General features: G+C 42.0%; 1 protein-coding gene across 1 annotated transcript in view; it reads right to left on the minus strand.

Moving 5' to 3' along the window:
* Nucleotides 1-10,521, minus strand: part of erc2 (ELKS/RAB6-interacting/CAST family member 2) — a 29,580-nt gene extending 19,059 nt beyond the window's left edge. The window contains exons 1-2 of the mRNA XM_070903117.1: nucleotides 9,844-10,521; nucleotides 157-591 (exon numbers count right to left, since the gene is read on the minus strand). Of these exons, the coding sequence (XP_070759218.1) occupies nucleotides 157-591; nucleotides 9,844-10,521 (1,113 nt within the window). The remainder of the gene's footprint in view (nucleotides 1-156; nucleotides 592-9,843) is intronic.
* Nucleotides 10,522-11,757: the final 1,236 nt, after the last annotated feature.

An 11,757-nucleotide genomic window follows, 5' to 3' on the forward strand; every position in this document is an offset into this window, starting at 1 on the left:
TCAATATGCTACAATATAAGCAGCAGAATAGAGCATATTGATTACATGACACTCACCACTGCCCTCTAGTGAGGGAAAAGTAAAAAACAGTCCATTCTAAGTCTTGTACAGTGAATCCCACATATTAATATCAACGTAACCCTGCTCAGAGAGTACCTCTCGCAGATGGATGTTCTCCTTCTCCTTTTGATCCAGAATGACCTCCAGGTGTCCGAGCTGGGCCTCCGCCTCAGCAATTCGCCTCGCTCTCTCCTGCTCCTCCTCCTCCGACACCCTGCCCGGCCCCGGGGGCAGCCCTTTACTCTGCAGCATCTCCAGCAGCTTCTTAATGGACTCGTCTCTGGCACCCAGTGTCTGTTTCTGGGTCTCGATCCTCAGCTCCATCTCCTCCAGGGTCTTTCTCAGCAAGAAGAGCTCCTTGGCCTGCCTGTCGTGTTCGGCCTGCAGCCGGCGGAAGTTCTCCTCCGTCAGCTCGATGGTGGTGAAGTGGTCAGAGGCGGAGCGGTTGCCGCTCTCCTGCTGCAGCAGGTGGTTCAGGTCTCGCTGTGTGCGAAGCTCATCCTGCAGAGCCTGGATGGTCATCTGGAGATGCTGATGAAGTTCAGATCACACACACACAGACTCAACAATTACTGAAATTCATTTGAGGAATAACATCAATGTAGTTTTTCATGATAACACTACACATGAGGGAAACCACATATAAACACATTTCTGAAATGCTGTAGCACACGGTTCTGTGGAAAAATGCAGGTCAAACATGGGGAACACTTCACTTACCTATGTTTAGAAGCACATAGACTGTAAACTGATATAGTCTGTATTCTGGAACAAGAATCAAATTATTATTATTATTTTTTATATATATATATATATATATATATATATTAAGGCTTGAAGTAAATCACAGCTGCAAAACCTATTAATCTATAAGTGTGCTGCGAATTATTATATTATTTATTTTCTATTTCTTATTTTTATATTTTGTACATACCTTTAGTTCTAAATTATGCTATTTTTCTACTCTGGAATGGGAGCACCCGTACTGTACAATTTCCCCCCGGGGATCAATAAAGTATTTCTGATTCTGATTCTGATTCTGAAAGGTTGCTCTGTTTTTAGACATGTGAGCAGAATTAATGAAGGTTGTTAACTTGCTAATCAAAGCAGAAGACCACCGTGATGCTTCCCTGCAGTGCAGCAGAGGTCTCTGCTCTCTGACACTCAGCCTGAGAGGCCTGGATATAAATACTGTGTTTCAAACCTCAGAGGTGGCATCCGGTAATAATGTAAAGGGGGGTCTGCAAGCTAATTGAGCATCATGATGGAAAAGACTGTGTGCTTATGGTGATTTAGATGAGCTGTTACCATTGGTGGACATGGACGAGTCAAAATAAAAAATATACAGCCACTGCAACAGAACCTACAGCATCCATACACCGTGAAGACGACACGGCAATATGTTGAATAAAGGTGTAATTGTCTGTGAATTTGTGTGTGTCCAGAATAAAATAAAATAAAAACACACACTAATGTATCTTATTGTGTGTAGGGGTCTTGGTTCTGGGCTTAGGGGAACACTGTTAGGGCCAAGTTTCTGTCACAGATTGACTAAGGTTTGTTTTTTTTCCTGTTGAAATTTTCTACCAGCAGATATCTCCAGAGAGAAATCAATCTACGTCCAGAAAATGGCCCAATCACGATTTAGAGGAGAGGAAACTCTTACACTGAAATAAAACCCACTTCACAGGCAGTCTGGGGTTGTAGGGTTGGTGGTACTACAGGGGGGTGGAGCACCAGACACGTTTGGATTGACACAATTGAACAAACTAATCACTCTTTATAGCTTTACAGTGTTTACAGGGGAACATATGAGGGTTCACAGGAAAAGGAGGCAGGCCGAACTGCTGGAAATAATACACTTCCTTTTGGAGGTTCAGAGGAGAGGAGGTTGTAATAGTGCAAAGGGATTGCCAGGTGTATGGAAATACACGGCACACTTAAGGTGACTCTATGTTGTGCACACAACATGTGGTGCAAACATAGGGACAAACCTTGGTTCTCCTGGCATCCAGCAGCTGCAGAGCATGGGCAGAATGAACAGAAAAAACAAAATGTATGGTAAAACAGAGCGTCAGAGCATGATGCAACAGAGACGGATGGTCAACACAAACCAGCCAGAGATTTCAAATGAGAGCCAGCCATCAGTGTGTCCAGCTGTGTGTTCATCAGCCTTCAGTCAGAACATCATATTCACAACACACCTACAGAGAAAATATGACTTACTGCGATTACCTTTCTGGAAAGAGATGAAGATAATGTTTAAAATGGCTGTTTGAAATAGTTCCTATCAACCACCATGATCTTACTTTTACTGATCTTAGATATTAGATAGGTTTAATATTGTGATTACTAGTAGTAGCCTTTATATTAATAGTCGTAAAAAACCTCCACATAACACACTTGTTGTATTAATTGATAAGCTGATTGACAGCAAATGAATCTGCAACTATTTTTAGAACTTATTCATAATTAAGTCAGGTTTATCTATTTATTTTATGTGATATTAAATTGAATATCTTTAGGTTTTGGATTGTTGTTCTGACAAAACAAGACATTCAAAGATGTCACCTTGGGTTTTGGAACATTTTGATGTTTTTCATTATTTTTAGACATTTACTGAACGATTTATCAAGAAAATAACTGGAACATTATTCCATAATTAAAATAGTAATAATAATAAGCTCTGATTTATTGATGCTATTAACACAGCAAGATAAAAAAAAAGAAGTGTATTAATCTATTACATGACAAATATACAAATTCTGTTTTTCTAACATCCCTTGTTGGCTCACATCCTCAGAACAGACGGGATGCTGAAAGCACGTGAAGCATGTGCTCTTCCAACCACCGGGGGGCAGTGTTTGAGTTCGCAGGAGCAGCTGATGAATGTTCTGCTGACTGCAGGCCTGATGCCATCCTCAACAGTTTTGGTCACACTCGTTTATGTGAGTCAGTGCCATTTGGTCCGGCAACAGAAATTCTAGTCTCTTCATTTACATGCACATGCTGCCACATGCTGCCATTCCTACTGTCATCACTTGGAAATATAATTTACAATAAAGAAAGGATCTCTACATTGTCTGAACCTTAAAACTACATCTTTTTTTTTTTTCTGACAAACAAGTTTCAATGCAACAGTTACCTTCCTCATACATGCTGAATATATTAACTTGGTAATTGATGTATAGAAACCACTTCAAAATACCTCTTCTTAACCATGAATAATATAATATAATATTGCTGTAATCAGACTTAACCAATCAAAATGAGAAATTACTTCATGAGTTATGACCATGTAGAGAAGAAGTCCTTGCAAATAGTGGCCTGCTGCTAACCTGCTTGTACTAAATCCATTTCATATGGCAAAGAGCAATATTCAAACTGTTAAAGTGAAACCCTTTTCTCACTTCTCACATCTTGTCTCTTTAATCTCACCTGACACCGCTCCCTCTCCCTTCTTCATCAGTACTCACCCTCTCTGCCCTGATCAATAACTTGCCGTCTTGGAACTAAACTGCAGGAGGCAGTCCAGTGATTCCATCTGCATAATTGCACTGTGGGTTAAAATGACTGTATGACCGCTCCTGCTGTACGCCCCCCACCCCCCCGACATCTAAAGCTGAACTGTACCAGTTCCTGTGAGTCAGTCATGACTCAGCGGATATTGGCGTTGTGGTCACCCGGCCTCAAGAGAAGGCTTCTCTTTCGCTGCATATCCTGAAAATGAGCGCCAATACGTTTCACAGAGTCAAGGAGAGATGTTGAGCTACAGTGCCCCCACTGCTCCCACCCCACCCCCTCCTCTAACTGACACCTGGGGCAGCCAGGGGTAACTGGCTGTCAGAGATCCTTTTGTGCAGAAACACAAAATCCTTCTGAGAGAAGAGAGACAAGGAGTCAGATTCTGTCATTTTTCCTCTTTCACAAAACGGCAAAAAGTACATCTGCAGGTTAATTACACATACAGAAGTATACTGAAGGTTTGATTTTTTTTCACAATGTTTGTTTTGTCACATGGGTAAAACTGTAAATGCTAGCATGCAAACATTTTCTAATTAGCACTAAACACTAAGCACAGCTGAGGCTGATGGGAGTGTCGATAGTTTTGCAGGTTAAAAGTTAGTTATTACAATTCATCTTGAAGGGCGCTAAAGTGAAAGTCAGGGGACTGAGTAGGATTCAACTTCTGGGAACCATGAATATCCGGACTTTCATGGCAGTTCAGCCAGATATCATTCGGTCTGGACCAAAATGGTGGACTAACACATCGACATCCCGAGAACCACTCTGCTAGCGTGGCATGTGTTGTGCAGTCAGACATGTAAACTGTTAACACATTAACTTAAAGCTACTCTGTACACAGATTGATACCCAAATCTGGTGACATTTGGTTCTTCTACCAGGTGGAACAGGCACGAGCAGCTATATGTGCAGTATACTGTATATGTGTGTGTGTTAAAGAGAGAGTGGGTGTTTGTATCTGACAGATGGACATTTCCAAGGCGCTGAGTCAGAGCAGCCTACTGCTCACTACATTCCTAATCCTTGTGTTGTATGTCGTGATGGCTGACAATATACAGTTACACCCACAGCCATGGCAGCAAACGTGCCATTTATTCATCTTTGCTCAGCTAAAAAAAAAAAAGGTAGAGAGCGGCGTGAATGCAGAAATCTAAGAGTTGGGACAACACACACGGGATAAGTAACACTGAATTCTGAATACTGAATTATATTTTCTTGACAATACTTCTGTCCACCCAGTGTGCAGAGGGTCATTGAATATATTTTATCTATATCGCTGTTTATCATCTGAAGAGTATAGGATGTGCCTGTGCATATATTAGTTCTCCTTATATAACAGAACAGTCAATTGTAATTAATTATTGATCATTATGTAGTTTGATAAAGCCAAAGACCGGACACTATCCTTAGCCTTCCTTTAATTAACTGAAGGGTAAAATTGAATGTACACGTGCAACGTTTTTTTTAATTTCAGCATTTATAGCATTAAGTCTCTAAAAGATGGCGCTCTCCAAGTCCTACCAATGACACTGATGATAATGCATGTTACTATAGTAATACTATTATATAAATATGACTAAAAAAATTACGCACTTTGCATGTACATATCTAGACAAGATGAACTTTTTCTCTCTTTTTTTTTAAAGGGGAAGTCGACTGATTTTACACATCAAAATCTGTTTACAGGTCTTGGGGAGAACTATTGAATATGTGTGAAGTCTGATAAATGTCCTCAAGTGATGTCACTTGAGTCAACATCAGTTGGGGCTGAAGACTTGGGGGTGTGGAGAAAGAAGTGAGCTTACCAAACCTCATTAGAGTTGCAACTAGCATAACACACACAAATCTCCAAATCAAACTGATGGCAATCGAGTTGCATTGTGGGTGATGAAGTCCCAGGTTTTGACAAGGAAGAAGAATGCATGTAATAAAGAAGACGATGTCTCTGGTTCTGCTGCATTAAACAGAATCTAACAGTGTTATAGGAGTGCAATGCTAACTCTTTTTAAGATTATTTTGGGGCATTTCTTCCTGAATTGCATTGTTGGTGGACGTCATTCTATATATCATAGCTATAAGAGGACACTACAATCTTCACGCGCACCAGTACATCTATCAGGCTCTGGCATACCATGAACCACAGCAATGTGATTTAATGCTATGTATCAAATATTTCACTTCATACTGATGCAAAACACTGAATGATACACAGCTTCTGGTTAATGATGAGGCGAAGCTATAATTTCACAGTGATTTTGCATGAAAACCAGACAGCCAGTCTACCAGTGGAGGCAATCAATAAACCATTCAAATAAATATAAAGGCTGAGTTTCATCTATAGCAATGTCACCAAATGAATGCCTTTCAATGTACAAAACCCATTCTCACGCAAGTGTTAATTCAAAATAATGTTTGGGGTAAACACCCTTTGATTCAAGCATTATTTTTTTTCCTTTCATGAAAGCACGTCACAGTAGGCATCCCAAAGCTGCAACAGTGGAGTCACTCAGAGCTCCAGATCATGCAGACCAAATGAACAACAAGGACAATGATCCTTAATGAGTTGCTACATACATTTAAGTAGAGTTTAATACTGCAAACATCAGCCAAGATACACAGGTACAGGAGCACTTAGCCATAAGTAACAAGTATACTCTTCTTCTCAAATCGCTTTTCCTTCTCTTTCACCATCTGTATGACTTTATCATTCCTCCATATCTTGTCTACTTGTTACAAAACATGTAAATCTCATGGTTTTATCTTACAGTTTTTGACTCTACAGATTCTTTTGCCTATAAAATGTCAGAGAGTAGTGGACAATCCTTATTGGACAACCTCCTGAGCCACAACACCCCTAAAAAGACATAACATTTCAGTGGAAAAGAGTGGAATTCATTTTATTGTCCAATTCTTTTTTCTTGTTTCAAAGAAGAATACATCCTTATTATCGGATTCTCACTTTGCTTGTTAAGATGGACATTTTTGCACTGTCGGCTCTGATCTAATCGACAACTGTGCTGTTCTGGAGGAAAAGACACCAGCAGACTGTAACACTGTCTTATCCTCTTTGCTTTGTTCTTCCATCCTCCACTCCCACCTTAATCTCACCAGCCTTGCACTCGCTAAATGTTTCCCGGCTTCTCTGCATTTCATCTCATCTCGTTCTCTCTCCTCATTTCATCACCTTCCTGTCCTCTGGATGAAGCAGCAGCCATCTTATGTGCTCAGACGGGAGCGGGGGTGGATGCCACGGGAAGTATCCATGGGCTCTTTTTGACTGTTCACATGATACTTCCTGTGTCCGCTTGAGCTCACCATGTCATGACATCGCTGAAGACATCAATACCTTTGCTCATCACATATATATGACAGCTACAGCTACAAATAATTATGACTATACCACTCACACAAAATACAGACTGGTGGTTATGACTAAACCTCTGCACACACATTAGCAGCTGGCACGACTACAAAGTTCCCACCCAGTTCACACTTTCATTGCTCAGTGACATGTAACAGGAAAGAACAAAAAAAGCATGTCACGTCTGAGGCACGGTGTCCACGCACAGACAGAGCAGTGTGATATGGGAAGCTCAGCCTCCATTTTGGGGATTGCATTGATGAGGGCTGACTGGGTGGCTGAGCAGCAGTGGTCATGACTCAGTCAGATATGGTACGCTCTAGCTCACACACTTCCCTCCAGCAGCTCTTGTCCAGCTTCAGCACGACAAAAAATTAGTCTGAATTCAAGTCAAATGGTTCAACAGCCTGAGCCAGTCGCATAGTACATTAAAAATGCGCCTCACGAAACAGTCCTGGGCTAATCATTACCTCTAGTCATGACCATCGAATGTCTTAATTAAAGCTCTGCAGGCTGTGGTTGATATTTCACTCACAGTGGAGTCTGTGCTTTACAAAACAGATGAAAGACAAACTCTAATGCCTGAATGCTTTTCCTCTTCTCCTAAGATGTGGTAAAAAAAAAAAAGAAGCACATATTCCCAGATCTTATTTTTCGCAAAATAAATAATGCATGGCATTTGCTCAAGCTAATAGAGGCCTGAGGCACCTGATGCAATTGTAAAGGGTGCTACAAGACAGATGTAATGATTGGCCTGAAATTACTCCATTATTAATGAGGCAATTTGCTCCTCAGTCAGCCTCTCAAACCATCCCACCGTAAGTATACACTTACGTAAGGACGCCTCACAGCCCAGAAATCAAGATAGAAAAGACCAATCATAGTAACAAGGCACATCTGCCTTTTATTAGCCGACATACTTCATTAATGAACCCAACCAGGAGGGATATAAATATCATTCAGTGCAGAGTCAGAGCGAACACTGATGGACAAGGCTGAGGACAAAAAAAAAAAAAAAAGAGAGTCCTCTCTTTGTATCGAGCACAAAGGCATGAAAGCCCACACTGTACAGCTTTTATATGCTGCCGGACACATTCAGCTCCTACAGTGTATGAAGCCGAGCTAAAAATATATACAAGCATACATGGAGTGTTTAATCGCACACTGAACATAAGGAATAAGTGAAACGATGAATGGCTTGGGCCCTGTCAGTGGCAGTGCTGGTTTAGCTTGAACAGGCACATCGTCCTCCTGAGCACTGTCCCTACACATTTTCATGAATCGTAAAGATATAAAAGAATCAGGATACCTCTGGCTCCCCTCTAGGGATCCCCAGCAGGTAGAAACCATCCAATTGTGAGGCAAAGAGCTCGACATCCTTCGCCTTTAGCAGCATGGCACTGCTTCAGGGACGCTCTTTAAACTCCAGTCGAATCAGGTAAGACGAAAGACTATTTACTTTAAACAGCAATGTTCATCATATACACAAATGCAAGCAGACATGCACAGAGAAAGACGTATGTCCCACTTAAGGGTCACACTAATGGCATCCCGCTATGACCTTGAAGGGACGTACTGACAGCGCCTGCCGCTTTGAGTAATGAGTGGCCTACTGGCTGCTCAGTGTCTGACAGCATCACTCAACCAGACAGACAGAAACGCAGACAGACTGGCACAAAGACCACAACCATTGTGCAATTAGCTGCATCATGCCACGGCCTGCCTCAAAAAGGAAAAAAAAACCTGCTGTAGAGCTCAATTCAGCCAGTCAAGCAATAAGCTGACCTATTCCACAATCTACCTCTGCGTCGTGCACTTTTCCTTGCAGCTGTCTATCCCAAAGACGGGGGTAGACAGAGGATAGTGCAATCCTACAACTGAGATTAAACATGAAAATCATCAAAAGGAGTGTGACACAAAGAGCATTTTTCCATATTGAATGCAAGCACAGTCAGTGATGTTTGGCTGTTTTTATATCTACATTATTTCCATCGTTAGAACCTAATTTTCACTTGACTGTGCATGGGGCAATTTGATGAATTAAAAAGAAGAGAGTTTAGCTGCAAATTGACTTTTTTCTACAATTAGTCAAAAAACAAACAGACTGTTTGTTTCTATTTGGAGATAGTTAAGAACAGAGGTAGACTTTGAGAGATGATCAAAGTCAGAGTAAGTAAAGGAAAGACAGTGGAAAAGAGAAGAGAGAGAGTAAGACAGACAGCGTTTAAGCATCCTTGACATTTGTCTCTGGGCCTTGTGCCTACTTTTGTCAGTTACTGATTTAACTGGGCCATGACTACACCCCCACATTGAAGCAAGCAAAAAACCTTTTGACATCTCACACTCGCGGGCCAATCTGATACTAACCTTTGAAAATAAACTAAAATTAACTAATGTTGTGGCCAGACTGCGCACAGGCTGACAGTGTCATCATGCTTTTCAGGTAATCATTAAACAATTGAGGTCAAGGTTTTGATTGTCAAAATGTTTGATTATTAAATGGTTTCATACAAGGTACAAGGCCCAGTGTATTAGCTCAGATTTCAAAAACTGGATTATAGACATCTAGATTAAAAGGTTTTATATTTCCTGCGGCTCAAGTGGACTCTCTCTGACATCGATTCTGTACTGGAGTACTATGCGAGGAGAATGTGTGTTAAATATTTATGTAGACAAAGAACTCTTTCCAGAAAGGTTTCCACAAGCACTGAAAGAATGACTGACTGCAATATTTCTCTGAATTCTTGGATTGAGGGAGACAGTGGTCTATTGCAGAGAAGAGGATGGCAAAAGCAGAGACACACAGATCAAAAAAGACAACAGAAAGACAAGAGACTCGCAACTCCAACTCCCTGCAGTAAAGAGTGGATTATGACAGCTGAGAGGGCTGGTCTCACCTGGTTCTCCTCATGAGTGACTCTCATCTGCTCTTTGAGGATTGATGTGCGAGCCGCCTCTTCTTTCCTCATTATCCTCTCCTTCTTCAGCTCAGGACTCCAGAAGCTCTTGATGCTGTTGGTGGAAGATCCCAACTTACTGTCCTTCAGGTCAAGCTCTCTGCGCAGCAGCTCATTCTCCCTCTGCATATCCCTGAGCTGGGCCTGCATCTCCAGCAGCTCCCCACCACTGCCCCGCACCGCCTGCCTCAGCAGAGCGGAGGGCACCCCCTGGTGGTGGTGGTGGTGGTGCAGCATGGAGAGGGAGCCCAGGTCACTGTAAGACAGAAGGTCAGCATGATGAGGCAGCCCCACTGAAGCGATGTTGGGACTGCTGCCCATGGCTGTGACGCGGCCCCCGTACATGGCCCGGCTGGTGGCGCGACCCAGAGTCATAGTGCCTTTTGGGTAGGTGGCAGTGGAGCCCACGCCCTCGTGGTCGCTCAGGTACATAGGCCCCGAAGTAGCATAGGCAGCGTTGAGGGACTGGATGTTCTCCATGGAGAGCGTCTTGCCCCCCGCACCACCCCCACCCCCGCTGTTGGCCCTCCGATGGCCCAGTCTGGGGGACCTTGGCAGGCGCGGGGACCGTGCGGGGCTGCTCTCTATATGGCCTACAGCTCTGGCACTGCCGTACATGTCCTGTGAATCGGCGGTGTGGCCACCAGAGGGTCCTTAACAGGAGCGCGCTGAAATGAGGCTGCTCTGAGTCTCTGAACCGCACATGGGTGACTTATTTCATGCCTTAATAGGTGGAGCACAGAGTCAGATCTGAGGAAACAGGAGAGAGAAGCACCTGTTAGATGAACAACAACAGTTTGTGTGTGTCAGATGAAAGAAATGCTTGCTCTTACATTCCCCTCAGAAACTGAGCAAGTTAAAACAAATAGACTTGGCCTGCAAGATGCTACAGAAGGAGAAATAAATAGTTCTGTTAGCTTTAAGACTGTATTAGTCGACATCAGCAGCAAACTGTCACATTTTATGTGGCTCCTATTTCAAACAGCCCACAGGAATTTCCCAGCATCATCCTGGATTTCCCACTGGCCAACATTTATCTACATCTCATTAATGCTGCTAATACAGTCAGGACAGACAGCACAGCTTTACAGCCACACAGTACTCCAGATTTAAATAATAGACTCATTAAAACACAGGATACAATATCAGCTCTTGCATCACATTTGTCTGTTCTGATCAATAATGGTCAATTGTTTTATATCAGAGTAAATCATAATACCCATGAAGTAATAACAAAATGTATGAGATGTTAACCAATTTGTTGTTTTTAAAGTGAATCCTCTGCAAAAAGCCTCAGGTTTAATCATTCAAATGCCACTGTGTTTTAGATTAGTGGTCATCAGTTTTTAAAACAAGATCAGATTATATGCATCCAGTGATACTGTATAGACCGAGTTAGCATTTTATGTGAGTGTGATGTTAACGCTTTGGCTCCCTATTTGATCAGCTCTTCTCCTGTTTTCTGTTGAGAACACAGTGATGTTTGGATTCAAGGTTTATTGCTGAAGTAAGTGTTAGAAACTGAACCAAAGTGAAAGATTATAACATGTCACTAATACTCAGAAACACATCAGTGTGTACTGTTACACTATACAAAGTACATCAACATACACCACTGTGTTGGACCAAACAATACTGTCAATACGATATCCTCAACTCAATGCAATAAAAATCAATTACAAACAGCTACCAGGCCCATGGCATGCAACATAAAGTATTGTATTGTCTCATAAACACATAAAACTTGCAAATTAAAATAGACAAGGGACTTTCAATGACTTTATAACCACTGGAGTTATGCTACACAGCATTTCTAGCCACCATTTTAATTAAAGTGGCATAGATTTTAAAATA

Source organism: Enoplosus armatus, chromosome 3 (assembly GCF_043641665.1).
Source record: "Enoplosus armatus isolate fEnoArm2 chromosome 3, fEnoArm2.hap1, whole genome shotgun sequence".
NCBI classification, from domain to species: Eukaryota; Metazoa; Chordata; class Actinopteri; order Centrarchiformes; family Enoplosidae; genus Enoplosus; species Enoplosus armatus.